Source organism: Podarcis tiliguerta (genome assembly GCF_965153285.1).
Source record: "Podarcis tiliguerta genome assembly, chromosome: 8".
In the NCBI taxonomy this organism is placed as follows: Eukaryota; Metazoa; Chordata; class Lepidosauria; order Squamata; family Lacertidae; genus Podarcis; species Podarcis tiliguerta.
Window position 1 is genome coordinate 86,086,176 of NC_139541.1, and position 19,432 is coordinate 86,105,607.

The 19,432-nt window shown below is 48.0% G+C and overlaps 1 protein-coding gene across 4 annotated transcripts in view; it reads left to right on the forward strand.

Moving 5' to 3' along the window:
- LOC310684343 (transmembrane protein 87A-like) overlaps window positions 1–19,432 on the forward strand; it is a gene marked incomplete at its 5' end in the record, with an annotated part of 34,421 nt that overhangs the window by 12,826 nt on the left and 2,163 nt on the right. Inside the window, 14 exons of one of the 4 annotated variants that reach the window (XM_083455337.1) lie at window positions 2,338–2,514; window positions 3,443–3,539; window positions 5,276–5,340; window positions 6,144–6,327; window positions 7,374–7,473; window positions 9,523–9,616; window positions 9,719–9,790; window positions 12,053–12,161; window positions 13,592–13,650; window positions 14,997–15,100; window positions 16,213–16,292; window positions 16,934–16,995; window positions 18,076–18,128; window positions 18,755–18,785. In XM_083455337.1, coding sequence (XP_083311463.1) covers window positions 2,338–2,514; window positions 3,443–3,539; window positions 5,276–5,340; window positions 6,144–6,327; window positions 7,374–7,473; window positions 9,523–9,616; window positions 9,719–9,790; window positions 12,053–12,161; window positions 13,592–13,650; window positions 14,997–15,100; window positions 16,213–16,292; window positions 16,934–16,995; window positions 18,076–18,128; window positions 18,755–18,785 — 1,287 coding nt within the window. Of the gene's footprint in view, window positions 1–2,337; window positions 2,515–3,442; window positions 3,540–5,275; window positions 5,341–6,143; window positions 6,328–7,373; window positions 7,474–9,522; window positions 9,617–9,718; window positions 9,791–10,535; window positions 10,605–12,052; window positions 12,162–13,591; window positions 13,651–14,996; window positions 15,101–16,212; window positions 16,293–16,933; window positions 16,996–18,075; window positions 18,129–18,754; window positions 18,786–19,432 lie in introns of all 4 variants that reach the window. The other 3 variants (XM_083455339.1, XM_083455338.1, XM_083455340.1) reach the window with 3 other exon arrangements.

A 19,432-nucleotide genomic window follows, 5' to 3' on the forward strand; every position in this document is an offset into this window, starting at 1 on the left:
ACCAGAGCCAGGGCCTTTTCAACACTGGCCCCGGCTTAGTGGAACGCTCTGTCTCAAGAGACCAGGGCCCTGCAGGATCTGATTTCTTTCCGCAGGGCCTGTAAGACAGAGTTGTTCCGCCTGGCCTTTGGCTTGGAGCCAATTTGACCCCCCCCCTTTCTTCTTCTGGGTTGGAACTCCTATTTGGGGACTTCCCTGGCTTTTTTCTGGCCCATGTAGGGCCAGTCTGGATAGTTGGCCTTGGTGAAGATTTGACGTTTTCATCCCCCAAAAGGTTTTTGATTGAGTTTCCACTGAAATGAGGCATCATTTTAATGTTTTAATGTTGTGTTTTAATATTGTTTTTTAAGCTGTATTTCAATCAATTGCTTTTATATCTGGTGTTAGCTGCCCTGAGCTCTGTCTTGGCTGGGGAGGGTGGGGTATAAATAAATTATTTATTATTATTATTATTATTATTATTATTATTAGAGCCACAGCAGGGGAAGACGCTTACTCTCCTTATGGGATTTCTGGAAGCAAGCAGCCCTGTATCGGGTAGACCTTAGGCCTGATCCACAAGCTCTTCTTCCGCTCAGCGCTGCAAGTGCTACTCTTAACCGCGCTCCCGGGCCCCCCGAAGCCAGCCTTAAATGAAATTCAGTGGTGCGATGGATCTTCCCACTAGGCCAGATGGCTCTTCCCTAAATAGGCAGGGTGTTTCTGTGCCATTCAGCATGGCGGGGGGGGGAACAAAGCCAGAAGGAAAGTGGGCAGTGCGAATTTTACCATTGTGGGGTAAGCTGGTTGCCATGGATACCCAAACGCTCCTCTCCCTCCTCCATCAGAGGAAGCCAGAGCTATTATCAGTATATTCCAGGGGTGCAGCTCAGCCAGGAAAAACAAACTCTCTCAAGGCGGGGGAGGGGAGAAAGCTGGGGGGGGGGAGTGTGGCCTGAGGGAGAGTCCCAAATGGGAGTTGGAGGGTAGCATTAATAATAATAATAATAATAATAATAATAATAATATATATTACAGTGGTACCTCTGGATACGAATGGGATCCGTTCTGGAGCCCCGTTCGCATCCAGAAGTGAACACAACCCGCGTCTGTGCGTGCGTGTGAGCGTCGCAATTCACCTCTTCCGTGCATGCGCATGTCATTTTTTTTGAAAAAAAATAATATTTATTAGAGGTTTAATAGTTACAGAAAAAAGAAGAAAGAAACAATAAAAAGTTTAACAGAACAAAACAATACCTTACAATACATCGAAAATAAAAAAACAATACAGCAAAACAACAAGAAAAACAAAAACGTTTAAAAACACATCCAATATTTCCATATCTTTACCTTTCATTTACTTGTTTCATCGACCTCCTCACAGCTCCCTCTTTTGTATTCTAGTTCAATTAGCTATTTCAGCAAATCCTTTCCATCTTTCTCAGTTTTTTGTTCTATAATTTATCTTAACACAATCTAACCTTAAATTTAAGGCGCATGATGTCATTTTGACCATCAGCGCATGCGCGAGCGGCAAAACCTGGAAGTAACACGTTCTGTTACTTCCGGGTCGCTGCGGAGCGCAATCCGAAAGCGTTCAACCTGAAGCACATTTAATCCGAGGTATGGCTGTATTATTATTATTTAGACCCCACCCATCTGGCTTGGTTTCCCCAGACACTCTGGACGGCTTCCAAGCAAATATTAAAAACACAATACAGCATTAAACATTAAAAACTTCCCTTCCCTGGCCAGACTCCAAGTTTTTCCCCCACCCCTGGTATAACAACAGATATCGTCGGTGGCTTTGCTGCAGCCCTGTGGGTTCTGCCTGATTTTCTCCGAAATCGCTGACTGCCGGGTACCAGACGCAGTTTCCCTTGTTTGCCACCCCCTCTTTCAGTGGGTGAGAGAGAGAAGGGTATCGGAAGAGCAATTGTAACCAACAAATTAGGCTAGTAGGACTACAAGAAGTTTTGTCAAGGAGAAATATAAGAAGTGTTACAAAATAGATAAAGAATAGAGATGATCGGTTATAAGTTTTAAATGTAATAGGAAATGTATACTAAGAGATGAGATTGGAAAATTTACAGACAGGACTGATGGAAGTCAAAAAAACTGAATAAGATGTAAAAGCATGTTTAATTACTGTTGAAAATGGTATGTTAAAACTAATAAAAATTTATATATAAAAAAGAGAGAGAGAGAAGGGATATTTTCCCCTTCTTGGGACCCTTTCAATTTGCAGGCATGGCGGCTCCCAAGAGCGACAGGTGGACCGATTCCTCCAAGAGGCGCCACCCTTTCGTTGGCGCTCCCACCCTTTTCCCGATGCCCATTTTCCCGTTTCGCCCGCAGCCCCAGTCGGGAGTGAAGAAGAGGGAGGCTCCCAAGCAGGCAGAAGAAAAGGCCGTGGGGAAGGAAACTGGAGCCACACAAGAGAGCAAGGATGTTGCACAGCCAGCTGCCTCGGCCAGCGAGAAGGAAGACAAAGGCACCGCGAAGAGCGCAGTGGCGAAGAAGCAGAAGTTAGAGGTTGGTTGTTGTTGTTTAGTCGTGCCCACCTCTTCGTGACCCCCTGGACCAGAGCACACCAGGCATTCCTGTCTTCCATCGCTTGATCCAACTCATGCTGGTAGCTTCAAGAACACTGTCCCACCATCTCGTCCTCCGTCGTCCCCTTCTCCTTGTGCCCTCCATCTTTCCCAGCATCAGGGTCTTTTCCAGGGAGTCTTCTCTTCTCCTGAGGTGGCCAAAGTCTTGGAGCCTCAGCTTCAGGATCTATCCTTCCAGTGAGCACTCAGGGCTGATTTCCTTCAGAATGGATCAGTTTGATCTTCTTGCAGTTCATGGGACTCTCAAGAGTCTCCTCCAGCACCAGAATTCAAAAGCATCCATTCTTTGGCGATCAGCCTTCTTTATGGTCCAGCTCTCACTTCCATACATCTCTACTGGGAAAACCATAGCTTTAACTATACGGACCTTTGTTGGCAAGGCGATGTCTCTGCTTTTTATGATGCTGTCTAGGTTTAAGATTTAAGGTTTAAGATGCTGTCTAGGTTCCTGGCCCTTAAGATCTACCTAAAGATTAACAAACTACATCAAAACTACCTTCCATCTTTATGACCCAGGATGCCTGGTGACCCAACTGGCCTGTGTATTTAGAATACGTGCCTGTCAGGCAGAGGAACAGGACAGAGATGCAGAGGCGTGGGTTGATCAGAAATCATATCAAAATGGCTCAAACCCAGTCAACGCAATGCTTTCATTGCGGACACAAATGGCTTGCTTCGTATTTTTTGTAATTCCTCATAGCAATCCCACCTGATCACTACAGGGGGGGGGCTGTCAAAGGCTGTTTGTCATGAAGGCTGTGCCATGCCCTCCGCGGTTGGCGCAGCAACGCTTCTGAGTCCCAGAACCTTGGCTGACCCGGGGGGTTTTTCCGGGGGGTTCTTTCCAGGTTTCGACGGTCGCCGTGACCTGGGAGGACGGGCCGTACGTCTTCATCCTCAGGATCCTCAGCGACAAGAACCCGTCTCCTAACTGGGAGATCAAAAGTGAGTGAAACGGCGCAGCTTTTCCATGGGCGGCGAGGGTTGAGATTAGTCAGCGGAGTGGCGTTTGAGTTGGGGGGGGGGGAAGCTTTGCCTTTGCGCAAGAAACGACCCGGGCTGTTCTGTTCCCGGCATTAGAAACCCGGGTGAAGAGATGGGCTTTGTTTTCCAGCTCTGTTGTGTACAATGCAGGGTGGATAAAAATCGATGGTTTTTTTTTAAAAAAAATAGTAATTTAAAACATCAGATTTATACAATACAGTATGCAAAGAATAGAAATGAAAAAATCAATTATATCAAATACATTTTAGGGCTTTGAATCAATGGTCAGATAGTGGGTCTTATTCTGATTGCCGCAGCTAAAAACCTTGCCACCTTTGCTGTCACCTGCTCATCTTGATCTGCCAAGAGAAAGGACATTGTGGTAGTGGTTGGGAGACCCGGAATGGGCAATAAAAGAGAGGTGATAATCTCATTCCTCAAGTCTTTATAAAGAGTGCAAGCCACAAGGGCACGCGCCACCGATTTGCAACTGCCATCTCCACAGGGACATAAGCGTTTCTCGTGTGGAATCTGTCGGAATCGTCCCTCAAGTCCAGCCGAGGGCAAGACACTCAATCTTGCGAGAGTAAAAATGCGTCTGTATTTTAGGATTGCTCAGTTGTGTAGATAGGGTGCCAGAGAGTCGAAATGGGTAGGTGGAAAATGGTCATACCATGGGCAAAATTTTCCTTATTATGGCCAAGTTTTTCTGACGCTCGATATCATTTAGGCACTGGCAAATTAGACTGTTGCTCGACTAAAACCCACAGTGAGTGGCTGTTGTGGTGATAAACCACAAGAGTGAAGTTTTTGGGATCTTGCAGCACGAGGGATATTAGACTGGGGGGATTTGAGTTTAGGCAAAGCCAATAGTTGAGTGTCCCACGCCAGATCCATCATTCTACCGAGGGAAGATTAGCCTCTAGGCGCAATGATGCGTTTGGGACACAGGGTGGGACAGAGGAAATTTGCCTTAAGAGCAGTGACTGGTCAGCTTCCGTAGACCCAAGGGGAGTGCCCGTCCAAATCTGAGCCCCGTACAAAATAGCTGTGCTGGCGGAAGACACAAGATTTACCCACCCTGGAAGAATGGCAGATGAAGGTGGTGGACTATATGGAATTGGCGGAAATGACCGGCAGAATCCGAGACCAGGGAGAAGAGTTGGTGGAGGAAGATTGGAAGAAATTTAAAGAATATTTACAGAAATACTATAAAACTAATGAATGTTAGAATGATGTTGGATTGAGGTTAAAGGGTTATTAGTAATAATGTGGTGAAGGAATATGGAAAAATGGAAGGTTAACAGACGAAAAACAAAAGGTATAATATATTAAGATCAAGATAAAGATAAGGTAGAGGGAAAGGATTTGCTGATTAAATATTTGAACTGGAATGCAGAGAGGGGAGGTCTGGGGAGGTCCGGAAAATAAGCAAACGCAAGAAATATTATGAAAATCGAAGTGTTTTTATCCGTTTTTATTTTTGTATCTTTTTTTTTCTTATGTGAAAATCTTAATAAAAAATATTATATATAAAAAAAATAATAACTGTGCTGGCGGATTAGCTTGGAATACTTCCAGGACTGAGGCTATATGTTTGCCACCTTTTGTGTGGGAAAAGCGTGCCAAAATGTTGGTGCTTCCTCTCCCGTAGCCCCTTCCGCTCACCTGTCTCCTTTTCCCCCTCCAACTTTCAGTTGACGTGCAGATGAAGCATCCCGACCACCAGTACATCTCTGCCTCCGAGTGGCCTCTGATGGTGGTGAGTTCTTCTCCTCCCCGTGGGTTCCCCCCGTGGGGCTTGGCAATGCTTCGTGTGGGTTCGGCGGGCAGCTCAGAGAGACCGACAACCGGCACAGCCGTTTCAAAACAAAGAGACACCCGGCCGATGATGCGCTTTGGACCATTCAAAGCTTCCGAGTCGTCTCCAAGGGCAGCCCCACGTAGAGCACATGGCAGTAGTCCAGCCTGGAAGGTGGCGGAGTACAGCGGCCAAGACACCTCTGTCCAGTAGTTGCCGCTGTGTCAGGATTCCTGTCTTGACCCATTTCTATATTTTTTTTATAATAATATTTATTAGATATTTTATAGTTACAGAAAGAAGAAAGATAGAAAAAAGAACAATACACAAATTCAACAAACAATACATCAAAAATAAAAAAGATACAATACAACAATACAACAAGAAAAAACAAAAACATTTAAACACACATTCAAGTTTCATATCTATATCTTTCATTTGCTTGTTTCCTCGACTTCCTCGCACCTCCCTTTTTTGTATTCTAGTTCAAATTAACTAATTCAACAAATCCTTTCCCTCTTCCTCAATTTTTGTTCTAAAATTTATCCTAACACAATTTAAATTTAAATTTTCCACTTTAACGCATTAATGATTAATCCTGTCTTGACCCATTTCTATATACTGTGTCAGTTTCCAGGTGTTGGGACTACAGTTCCCAGCATCCAGTGTGGCCCGATCACCATGGATGATGGGAGTTGTAGTCCCGTGAGGTCCAGAGGGCCTCCTCCAGCCTCATCCCTCTCCTGCCCTTTCCTCCCCCGTAGTTCTACATGGTGATGTGCATTGTCTACGTGCTTTACGGGGTCCTCTGGCTGGTCCTGCTGGCCTGCTACTGGCGAGACATCCTTCGCATCCAGTTCTGGATTGGCGGCGTCATCCTCCTGGGAATGCTAGAGAAGGCCGTCTTCTACGCTGAGTTCCAGAGCATCCAGAGCCAAGGGACGTCAGGTCAGCGGGGACTTGCGGAGAGCGACGTGCTTCGCAATACAGCGGGGACTTGGGTTGCAAACGGGATCCGTGCAGGAGGCACGCTCACAACCCACAGCCTTCGCAACCTGCAGCGGTGTGTCTGCGCACACGCGGGTTGCAATTCGGTGCTTCTGCGCATGCGCAATTTAGCACTTCTGTGTATGCGCGAAACCCGGAAGTAACCCCTTTTGGTTTTCGGCAGTCTGTAACCCGAAAATCGCAGCCTGAAGCATCTGTAACCTGAGGTATGACTGTACACACACACAGAGAGAGTTCCCAGGATTCCTTGGGTGAAGCCGCCATGACCATTTAAAGCAGGACTGTGGAGCTTTAAATGTATGATGTGGACCAGGAACCCCCAACCTTCGGCTCTGTTTTGGGACTACAGTTCCCATCATCCCTGACTACTGGTCCTGTTAGCTAGGGATGATGGGAGTTGTAGTCCCAAAACAGCTGGAGGGCCGCAGGTTGGGGGCGCCAGGCGTGGACCTTGCGGGAAGTTTCTGGTTCATCTCTGCAGGGGCTGCCCTGCATTTTCGCAGCCTCTGCCTTCTCTCAAAACGGCGCCTTCTCTCCTTCTGTTTTTTTTTAAAAAAACATATTTATTAGAGGTTTGGAAATTACAGAAAAAAGAAAAAGGAAGAAAAGGAAACAATATAAATTTAACAAAGCATACATTACAGTTACAAAAAAAACACACTACAACAATACAAAAAAACACAAAGAAAAATGAAAAAAAAACCCCACAATACATTAAACACACACATCCAATATTCCGTATCTTTACCTTTCATTAACTTGGTTCATCGACATCCTCACACCTCCCTTTTTTGTATTCTATTTCAATTAACTATTTCAGCAAATTCTTTCCATCTTACTCAATTTTTGTTCTATAATTTATCTTAACAGTTTAACCTTAAATTTTTCATTTTATCCCGTTATCAATCCACTTTTACTTAAGTCTTTATTACATTTCTGCTAAAACCATATAACTTCATTCCACCTTCTCTCCTTCTGCTTTCCAGTGCAAGGGGCGGTGATATTTGCCGAGGTCCTGTGCGCCGTGAAGAGGATGCTGGCCCGGGTTCTGGTCATCATCGCTAGCCTGGGATACGGCATCGTTAAGTGAGTGTCCCGGCCGGGGAGGGAACCCCTTGGCCAAAGCAGCAGAGGACACCTGCTTGGTGTGCAGAAGGCCCCAACGTCAGTCCCTGATGTCGCCAGTTTATTTTCCTGGGATGGGGAAGACCTCGCTGAGATCCTCGACTAGGGCGGTGGGAGGGCCTTTCGGTGTTCCCCACCTGAGGGCCGGGTTCCTTTCCGGGGGCCGCATGGGAGTGGTGGCCGGGGCTAGGGGAGAAAGCATGTGGGGCAGCCAGTTGTCTAATAATAATGATAATAATAATAATAATAATAATAATAATAATAATAATAATAATAATTTATTATTTATTATTTATACCCCGCCCATCTGGCTGGGCTTCCCCAGCCACTCTGGGTGGCTTCCAAAAAAATATTAAAATACTGTAGTACATCAAACATTAAAAGCTTCCCTAAACAGGGCTGCCTTCAGATGTCTTCTAAAAGTCAGGTAGTTGTTGTTCTCTTTGACATCTGGTGGGAGGGCGTTCCACAGGGCAGGCGCCACCACCGAGAAGGCCCTCTGCAGCCTGGTTCCCTGCAACCTCACTTCTCGCAGGGAGGGAACCGCCAGAAGGCCCTTGGAGCTGGACCTCAGTGTCCGGGCAGAACAATGGGGGTGGAGACGCTCCTTCAGGTCTGCTGGGCCTTAGAGGCCATTTAGGGCTTTCAAGGTCAGCACCAACACTTTGAAGTGTGCTCAGAAACATCCTGGGAGCCAATGTAGGTCTTTCAGGACTGGTGTTATGTGGTCTCGGCAGCCGCTCCCAGTCACCAGTCTAGCTGCCGCATTCTGGATTAATTGCAGTTTCCGGGTCACCTTCAAAGGTAGCCCCACGTAGAGCACATGGCAGTAGTCCAAGCGGGAGATAACCAGAGCATGCACCACTCTGGCGAGACAGTCTGCGGGCAGGGAGGGTCTCATCCTGCGTACCAGATGGAGCTGGTAGACAGCTGCCCTGGACACAGAACTGACCTGCGCCTCCATGGACAGCAGTGAGTCCAGAATGACTCCCAGGCTGCGCACCTGGTCCGTTGGGGGCAGAGTTGCCCCATTCAGGACCAGGGAGTCCCCCACACCTGCCCACCTCCTGTCCCCCAAAAACAGTACTTCTGTCTTGTCAGGATTCAACCTCAATCTGTTAGCTGCCATCCATCCTCCAACCGCCTCCAGGCACTCACACAGGACCTTCAGCTAGTTTCCAACACACCTTCTCTATCAGTCAGCAGAGCATGAGACCCTTAATCTCAGGGCTGTGGGTTTGAGCCCCATCAGGTGTAAAATATCCTGCATTGCAGCGGGTTGGACTAGATGATCTGCAGGGTCCCTTTTGGCTCTGTGGTTCTATCCTGCACCCAGGGAAGCAAGAGGCATTTCCCAGGTGCCTGGGCACTTCCCGGCTGAGCAAACTCGGGTTGCAGAGCAGGGCGTAGGCTGGGGGGGGGGTTGAGGGCCACTTAGAAAGGTCTGGAGGGCCACATCTGGCTCCAGGTCTGTCCAAGTTCTGGATCAATTGTCTTCCTACGGGATTTGTGCCACTTAGGCCAGCAAACTTTTCCAGCAGGGGGCCGGTCCACTATCCCTCAGACCTTGTGGGGGGCCGGACTATATTTTGGAAAAGAAAAAAAAATGAAGGAATTCCTATGCCCCACAAATAACCCAGAGGTGCATTTTAAATAAAAGGACACATTCTACTCATGTAAAAACACGCTGATTCCCGGACCATCTGCAATGTTTCATAGATTATTATATTTTAATATTCTGTTGGAAGCCGCCCAGAATGACTGGGGAAACCCAGCCAGATGGGCAGGGTATAAATGATGATGATGATGATTCTCTTGCCTGGGAGACATTCTCGGATCATAGAACTGGTTGCCAGAATTGCAGCGCTGGGAGGGGACCTCTCAAGGTCATCTGGCCCAACCCGCTGCGGCACAGGAATCGCGGCAAAGCGCCGTCACGTTCACAAGAGACCTGCCCCGTTTTCCCGGTGACTCGGCTCCTCAACTTCTGCCCCTCTTTTCTCTCCGCAGGCCACGGCTGGGGGCTCTCTTGAATCGGGTCGTGGGTGTGGGGCTGATGTACTTGATCTTCTCCATCATCGAGGGGGTCCTGCGAGTCAAATCGGTAAGGGCGGGCGGCACAGGGGGAGGCAGGGAGGGTGTCATGGGGGGGGGGGTTAAGCCCAGGAACAGCCCTCTCAGCCTGACTGTCCCCCTCCCACCCCAGGAGCAAACTAAAGCCGCCGCGCTCATCTGTGAAATTTTCCTGGCGTTTGTGGATTCGTGTATCGTCTGGTGGATATCCTTTACAAGGGACTAGAAACTTGGGCAGTTTGCCTTCTCTTTGCTCTTCCCTTGCCTTGGAATGGAGATTGGGAGGGGGGTTTCTAAATGAATGGAGAAGGATAAAGCTTTGCAATCTAATCCGGCAGCCCACAAAGGATTTCTGTGTCTCCACCTCCATCATTCTGCCCGGATACTGAGGTCCAGCGCCGAGGGCCTTCTGGCGGTTCCCTCATTGCGAGAAGCCAAGTTACAGGGAACCAGGCAGAGGGCCTTCTCGGTGGTTGCGCCCACCCTGTGGAACGCCCTCCCACCAGATGTCAAGGAAATACACAACTATCTGACTTTTAGGAGACATCTGAAGGCAGCCCTTCAAAACCCCACAAGCCTGCTATCCCAGCTATCCCAGCCTGGTTAGCCCCCTAAAAACTCTGATACCCCATTTTTAAATACAATATACTCCCATAGAGACTCCTTACACTGTGTTTAAAACCAAAATTGCATTTGAGTAGAAGCTGTTGCTCAGGCGGCTAGTCCTGGTCTTTATAACCCAAACGCTTTATATCGCGTGGTCGCCTGGAAGCGAATGTCCGCTCGCCCTAGGCGCCTGGCTTGTTTTGACGAGCTGTTTGTTCTCAGCTGCAAATCAGCTCGGCTTCCTGCCTGCACCTTGGCCTCCCTGCTCTTTCTGCCTCTCCTCTTCACCACCTCTTTCTCCTTCTTTTCTCTTGTCTCCCCCCCCCCCCCCCGTTTTATCGCAGGCGCAAGACGACTTGGTGCTGCTAGCTGCTATCCCTCTGGCTATGCTCGACTCTGCCCTCTGCTGGTGGATATCCTCTGTGCTCTGCCTGGCCGGGCCCCGACTCTCGTTCAGTTTCGCCTGCATGTGCCTTTCGGTTTCTTGCCCTCCTCCCCCGAAAAGTCATTTTCCCAACAATCTGCTCCTTTTCGGGTGGTTGAGCTCCCTGCCCGTAGCGACGCTCCTTATCTGCTGGGAAGGCGTAGTTGGCGGTGGTTAGAACATGGGAACAACCCAGTGGCCCAGATAGACTGCGTCTGGACCTGGAGGCTCTATAAAAAGAACCCTGTGGGGTCTGGCCAGCATGCTGTTCTCATGGGGGCCAAACAGAGGCCTGTGGGGCAACCCCACAAGCAGGGCCTAAGCGCAGGAGTCCTCTCTCCTCCCCACTGTTAATAATAATAATAATAAATAGATAAAATTTTATTTATATCCCACCCTCCCCAGCCGAAGCCGGGCTCAGAGCGGCTCACAGCAGTAAAAGTAACACAGCATTCTAAAATCAATTCATTCTGAAATCAATTCTGAATCAAATTGATGGCAACCATTGGGCTAGAGTTCTGTGAGGATTACCAAAGGAGGGGGTCAGATTGTGCCTTGGCCAAAGGCCTGGTGGAACAGCTCCGTCTTGCAGGCCCTGTGGAAAGATGTCAAGTCCCGCAGGGCCCTAGTCTCTTGTGAAAGAGCGTTCCACCAGATCGGGGCCACGGCCGAAAAGGCCCTGGCTCTGGTTGAGACCGATCTAACCACCTTGCGACCTGGGACCTCCAAAGTGTTGTCATTTGTGGACCTTAAGGTCCTCCGTGGGGCATACCAGGAGAGGCGGTCCCGTAGGTACGAGGGTCCTAGGCCGTATAGGGCTTTAAAGGTCAAAACCAGCACCTTAAACCTGACCCTGGACTCCACCGGGAGCCAGTGCAGCTGGTAAAGCACTGGATGAATGTGATCCCGTGGCAAGGACCCCGTAAGGAGCCTCACATTCTGCACCCGCTGGAGTTTCTGGGACAGCTTCAAGGGCAGCTCTGCATAGAGCGAGTTACAATAATCCAGCCTGGAGGTGAGCGTTGCGTGGATCACTGTGGCCAGGTTGGGGCGGGGAAGGTAAGGGACCAACTGCTTGATACGGTGGAGATGGAAAAATGCCACTTTTGCTGTGGCTGCACCCTGCGCCTCCATGGCCAGTCTCTAGGGACAAGTGTTCCCCCAAGTCGGGGCCAGTACTGAGAAGGCCCTGGCTCTGCTTGAGGCCAGCCTAACCTCCCTGTGGCCCGGGACCTCCAAGATGTTCTGTTTGAAGACCGTAAGGTCCTCCGTGGGACATAGCAGGAGAGGTATGTCCGTGGGACGTATTGTAGGAATAATAATAATAATAATTTTATAATAATAATAATTTATATTCGGCCCATCTGGCTGGGTTTCCCCCCAGACACTCTCCCCCCCCCACTGCCACCCACTGCTGTCTTCCTTAACGAACAACACATCCTCATTAGCCTGGTGCAAACCATGAAGCTGCTGAAACTGCGCCGGAACCTGGTCAAGCTCTCGCTCTACCGCCATTTCACCAACACGCTCATCTTCGCTGTCATTGGTGAGTCTGGGGGAGAAGGGGGAGCCCCCAACCCGTTTGCTTCGCGTCTGCATTACGTGCGCGTCCAGGTTTCCCAGTCGCATCTGTAGGCAGAATTCACAGGATTGTTGAGCTGATTGGGAAACCCACGGGATATCCAGCCCGACGCCCCACAGTAAGGCAAGGATTGCCATAGCTGTCAACTTTTCCCGTTTCTTGCGAGGAATCCTATTTGGAATAAGGGGGTTTCCCTTTAAAAAAAGGGAAACGTCGACAGCTATGGGGATTGCGGCAAAGGGGTCCCTGGCAGATGGCTGCCCAGTGTCCGCGGAAGATTTATTCTCCGAGCCAAAAGCCCACCGTGGAAGGTGGCAGAATTCTCGACGGGGAAACGCCAGACTTTCAGAAGTACAGCGGTACCTTGGTTCTCAAACTCAATCCGGAATTCCGTTCCAAAACCAAAGCATTCCAAAGCCAAGGTGCCCTTTCCCCTAGAAAGTAATGCAAAATGGATTAATCCGGCGGTGTCCAAACTTTTTACAAAGAGGGCCAGATTTGATGAAGTGAAGGGCCGTAAGGGCCAACCATAGGGGTTTTTTTACCTTTTTTAAGGATTGAAGTTGTTGAGGTTTTTTCAGGATTTTACCCCAGGAAATAAACTGCCACAGGGGCTGGATGAAACCCAAAACGGACTTTGGACATGTCTGGGTTAATCCGTTCCAGACTTTTAAAAGCAACCCCTAAAACAGCCATTGAACATGAATTTTGCTATCTAACGAGACCATTGATCCATAAAATGAAAGCAATAACCAATGTACTGCGGCCACACAATCAATCAATCGGTAGCTGAACTGGGTTCCACACAGTTACAAAAGAAAAAGAGCCACAAAAACACAAACAAAAAATGAATAGCAAAAACAGACAGACCTCAGTGTAACACTCAAAACAGAAGCGTAACACTCAAATCGGAGCAAGTTCGGCTTCCAAAAAATGTCCACAAAGCAGAACACTTACTTTCGGGTTTGCGGCATTTGGGTTCCAAGGCTTTTGAGAACCAAGACACCACTGTACCTAAATAAATAACTCTCTTAAGTTGCAGTAATCCCCTAATCAGCTTCGATGCGCACGGAGCACACTTGGTGCGCACAGTTAGCTGGTGCTCCTGGAGGGTGGTGATGAAACGGGCCGCCCTGGGGGGAGGGTGGGGCTGGCAGGCCGAAGAGGAGCCCTCCACGCTGCAACCTTATGTTGCAGCACTGACTTGCATCTTGGCTATTCCCCAAAGGGAATAATCGAGGCGATGGGCAGCCCAAAAAACACCTGCGGTCGTTTTGAAAGGCAGGATACCTAGAGGTCGCAGAGGGTGCCACTGGTTTAAATGGCGCAAGATAAATATTTGGCATTGCTGCCAAAGTCTCATCCAACTCACCCAAAATTGGTTTCCTCTGCAGCGTCTGTTATCTTCATAATCTGGACCACTAAGACTTTCCGGCTCGCCACGTGCCAGGCAGTGAGTACTGAGGATCCCCATATATAATGGGGGTGGGACGCGGGGACATTTTGTGGGGGGTGCTGAGCTGATGGCGATTATTATCTACATTTGAACAGATCTTTACAAATACTGTTTAAATCCTGTTAAGAGTTTTAACTGCTTTTCAGCGATCATAGTTACCGTCCTTTTCCGTTTTTAAGACTAGGGGTTCTTTTACTTTAAATTTATGTGAAAAACTGTGGGTCGTCTTATACACGGATAATGAATGGTAGGGATTTCTTAAATAGGAGTCCCTAATAATAGAGGGCGTCTTATACGCGGAAAAATACGGTATATATCGGGATCAGCAAACTTTTTCAGCAGGGGGCCTGTCCACTGTCCCTCAGACCTTGTGGGGGGTCGGACTATATTTTGGGGGGGGAAAACAAAAAACGAATTCTTATTCCCCACAGATCACCCAGAGATGCATTTTAAATAAAAGGACACATTCTCCTCATGTAAAAACAGGCTGATTCCCGGACGTCCGGGGGCCGGATTTAGAAGGCGATTGGGCCGCATCCGGCCCCCGGGACTTATTTGGCCTACCCATGGTATATATGTTTTCAGCTTTTTGTATTTTACCTGTGCAAGCTGCCTCAAGTCCCAGTCTAGGAAAAATATCATTATTATTGTCGCTATCATCGCTTCGCCCCATGTCAAAGAAATCCTATTGGTGCACCTTTTTTTCTTCTTAAAAGCTCATTCGTGTCCTTACCTGGCAGGGGAGACACCTTGAACATGACGTGTCCTTGAGTTGTCTCCAGATATGCCAAAAGTGCAAGGCTTGGTCTGGGGTCTGGGAGGAGAGTAGGCCAAGTTTGATTCAGGATGAGATTAATCTCTTCAGATTAGCCTCAACCAGAGCCAGGGCCTTTTCAGCGCTGGCTCCAGCCTGGTGGAACGCTCTGTCTCATGAGACCAGGGCCCTGCAGGATCTGATTTCTTTCCGCAGGGCCTGCAAGACAGAGTTGTTCCGCCTGGCCTTCGGCTTGGAATCAACTTGATCCCTCTTTCCTTTTCTCCTCCTGTGTTGGAACTCCTATTTGGGGACTTCCCTGGCTTTTTTCTGGCCCACGTAGGACCAGTCTGGATAGCTGGCCTTGGTGAAGACTTGACGTTTTCATCCCCAAAAAAGTTTTTGATTTGAGTTTCTACTGAAATGAGGCTGCATCTTAATGTTGTATTTAATCAATTGTTTTTATACCTGGTGTTAGCTGCCATGAGCCCGGTCTTGGCTGGGGAGGGCAGGGTATAAGTAAAATTTATTATTATTATTATTATTATTATTATTATTATTATTATTATTATTCCTTGTTGCTCATCAGGACTGGCGGGAGCTGTGGATCGACGATGCTTTTTGGAGATTCCTCTTCTCCATCATCCTTCTGGTGATCATGTTCCTCTGGAGACCCTCGGCCAATAACCAAAGGTACAGCAACCTCTGGGCAGGCGATGCTCTGAAGCACAACTTGATTCCTGAGGTTGAATCCTGACAAGACACAAGGACTGTTCTTGGGGGACAGGAGGCGGGTGGGTGTGGGGGTCTCCCTGGTCCTGAATGGGGTAACTGTGCCCCTGAAGGACCAGGTGCGCAGCCTGGGAGCCATTTTGGACTCACAGCTGTCCATGGAGGCGCAGGTCCATTCTGTGTCCAGGGCAGCTGTTTATCAGCTCCATCTGATACGCAGGATGAGACCCTCCCTGCCCACAGACTGTCTCATCAGAGTGGTGCATGCTCTGGTTATCTCCCGCTTGGACTACTGCAATGCGCTCTATGTGGGGATACCTTTGAAGGTGACCCGGAAACTGCAACTAATCCAGAATTTGGCAGCTAAACTGGTGACTGGGAGCAACAGCCGAGACCACATAACACTGGTCTTGAAAGACCTACATTGGCTCCCAGTATGTTTCCGAGCACAATTCAAAGTGTTGGTGCTGACCTTGAAAGCCCTAAACGGCCTCGGTCCAGTATATCTGAAGGAGCGTCTCCACCCCCATCGTTCTGCTGGACACTGAGGTCCAGCGCCGAGGGCCTTCTGGCGGTTCCCTCCCTGCGAGAAGCCAAGTTACAGGGAACCAGGCAGAGGGCCTTCTCGATGGTGGCGCCCGCCCTGTGGAATGCCCTCCCCTCAGATGTCAAGGAGAACAACAACTACCAGACTTTTAGAAGACATCTGTAGGCAGCCCTGTTTAGGGAAACTTTTAATGTTTAATAGATTATTGTATTTTAATATTTTGTTGGAAGCCGCCCAGAGTGGCTGGGGAAACCCAGCCAGATGGGCGGGGTATAAATAATAAATTATTATTTTTATCATTATTATTAGTCCGCTTAGAACCATTCACAAACTCCCGGCTTGGCCTACCTGATAAGGTTGTTGTGAGGGGAGGGATGAGGAGGCAACGGTGCTTCTTGGAGGAGAAGCAAGCAGGCTGAGAACTGCGGCTTGACGTCTTGGCTGCTCTCCCCAGGCATTGCAGGGGGGTGGGCTAGATGACACCCCCCCATTGGTCCCTTCTAACTCTGCAACTCTATGACTCCAGGTACGCCTTCATGCCCTTGGTGGACGAAGGCAGCGAGCCGGAAGATGAGGACGAGGAGCCCATGGTCAACGAGGCCTTTGGTAAGCGCTCAGCACCAATTGAGCCTTGCTGCATTGTGTGGGGCAGGCCTGGGGGTGGGGGGCTCAGGGAGGTGAAGTTGGAGCATCTCGCCAGGCTACTGGCTGTCAGTTGTTACCCGGAGAGGCACAACGTAAGACGTAAAGGTTCCTGCTGGGGAAAAACCGAAAACACGCAGCCTTCTCAAGCGGTGCAAATTTGCATGTGTTTGCATGAATCTCATCAAATCAAAATATGTTGCTTAACCAAGTGCAGCCAAAAAAAGAAATAAGCAAACGTATTTCCCGTAAAACGAACAGGCGTGGTGCATATCTCAAGTCGCGAGGCTAGACTCGCAGGCATAAGGTTCGTAATTTGTTGTAATTAAACTGATTTGTAAAAATGTTATATGGTGAAAATACAAGAGAGGGACATTACACATACTTTTGTAAATCAAGATTTTTTTTATTAAAAATACATTAAAATAAAATACTTTTTTTTGTTGAAATTGCATAAAATACTATCGGTATGTAAAGCCATAACTACTTGGGGCCAGTTTACGTTTCCCCACCTGGATCTGCGGATCAGGCCCTGTTCTAAGTGCCCCCATAATCCCCGTTCCGCGTTTGTAAGAGGTGTCCTTCTTCTCGACCCTGTTTTGCAGAAGGGATGAAGATGAGAAGTTCGAAGCCTGAAGCTAATGGGATCCTGAAGGGCAGCAGAGTGGTAAGGATCCTGCACCCTGTCCTCCACAAGCTGCAGTCCAGGCACCTCTCCCAGTGGCCTGGTTTGCAAGTCGCACTCAGCCAAACCATGGTTAGCCGGGAACACGAAACCCCGGTTCACCCTAAACCATGGTTTGGCCTCGCCTCCTCCTTTTCCTTTCTCTTTTGTCAGTTCTGGATCATAAGGCAGCTGGCTGCCTCTTCTGGTTGTAGCAAAGTACCCAGTAATCTTATACAGTGGTACCTTGGTTCTCAAACTTAATCCGTTCTGGAAGTCCGTTCCAAAACCAAAGCGTTCCAAAACCAAGGCACGCTTTACCATAGAAAGTCATGCAAAACGGATTAATCCGTTCCAGACTTTTAAAAACAACCCCTAAAGCAGCAATGTAACATGAATTTGACTATCTAATGAGACTATTGATCCACAAAATGAAAGCAATAATACAAGTACTGTGTTATAAAATAAATAAGACAATATGGTGAAAATTAAAATTATTTTTTTTCTTACTTGCTCTGATGATAGTTATTGTTTGGATGGGGGACTTTTATCCATTTCCGCTGTCACACAGTCAGTCAGTAGCTGAACTGGGTTCCACACAGTCACAAAAACAAATTAAGCGAAAAAGCCTCAAAAACAAAAACGCAAAATAAATAGCAAAACCAAAAGCGCCAAATACAGGGGCACCTTGGTTCTCGAACTTAATCCATTCCGGAAGTCCATTTGACTTCTGAAATGTTTGGAGACCAAGACGCGGCTTCCGATTGGTGCAGGCACCCCGAAAACAATAGCCGACAGCTGCATCGGATGTTCGGCTTCCGAAAAACGTTTGAAAACCAGAACACTTATTTCTGCGTTTTTGGCATTTGAGAACCAAGGCATTTGAGTACCAAGGTACCACTTTATTTCTTACAAATAAAAACACACCGATTTCCGTCCTTTGTCACCTTTTTGGGATGGCATCCCGCTCTCTGCTGGCTTTTGGCGCACGTTTAGAGCCCAGTCCAAGTAGAACAACCTGCGTTTTCCGGTTCCGAAGCCTTGCTGTTCATCCACAAATCTTGCTTCGTCCCCCTTTCTCAGGATGAAGACTTGAAATGGGTCGAAGAAAACATCCCGTCTTCCATGGCTGACGTGTAAGTTGTTGGTTTCCAACCCCTCAAATGGTTGTTTGTGGGCTGTCAACTGATTTATTGTTCAGCTGTGTAGCATTTAATCAAATAAGCAAGTCAGTGGTTTGGAAATGCCTTTTGTGCAAACGTTCTGTAAAGACAGCACTTTGAGGATTCTGCGGTAAAGGGGGCATTCACAACATATTATTATTATTATCATTAATATTTTGAGGATTCTGAAGTAAAGGGGGTGTTCACAATTATTGTTATTATTATCATTAATATTTTGAGGATTCTGCAGTAAATGGGGCATTCACAATCTATTGTTATTAAATTTTATTAGTCCCTTTTTTGCCACAGCAACTCAGAAGCCTCATTAGGCAGCAGCTGGATGGCCATTTGTGACTGATTCCTCATCAGTGATTCCCTCATTGCCGGGGGTTGGACTAGATATCCTTTGAAGTTCCCTTCCAACTCTACAGCTCTGTGATTCTAGACAGGCCCAAGCTGATTTAATCCGCTCCCGAGTTTGACTCTCCAGTGAAAGACCTCAGTTTTAATTGCTCTGATTTTATCAGTTGACACCTGCAGCCCCTGTCTAGCAATATTACAAAAATTCACATTAACAATCCTCCTTTTCCCTCTTCCAGCGTGCTCCCTCCTTTGTTAGATTCTGACGAGGTAAGCCAAGTTCAGTTTTATTTGTGTGTTTTGGCCTGATGGAGCGCGGCCCTTGCTATGTTTCATGCGATAGGCACACTGTGTCGGCGTTCCTGGCCAGGCCATTGAGATTGCAACCCAGAACTGGAAAAACTACCGTATTTTTTGCTCCATAAGATGCACCTGACCATAAGACGCACCTAGTTTTTAGAGGAGGAAAACAAGAAAAAATATATTCTGAACGAAACAGTGGATGTATGATTTTTGTGGTTCATGCTGTGGCCACAGACGTGTGATTTGACGGTGAATTTGGGGTAGCTCAATGCAAAAATCCTGAGAATCCATGTGGATCCGTGCTTTGTAACCACGAAACAGTGGGTGCGTGATTTTTGGGGGGCAGGCTGTAGCCATGGACATGCTATGTGATCTGGTGGTGAATTTGGGGTGACCCAATGCAAAAATCCTGAGGATCCATGTGCCTTTACCTCCCTCCTCCCAGGCAGCCTCCTTTATCACTAGCCTCCCTTATCTCCCTCCCGATCGCTTGCCGATCAGCTGCTCAGCGGCTTCATTTCAACACCCCCTTCCCTCTTTCTAAACAAAACCAAAAACACGATCTGCTTTTTGCCCCTGGGCAATTCAGCTCCAGGGACCACGCATTCGCTCCA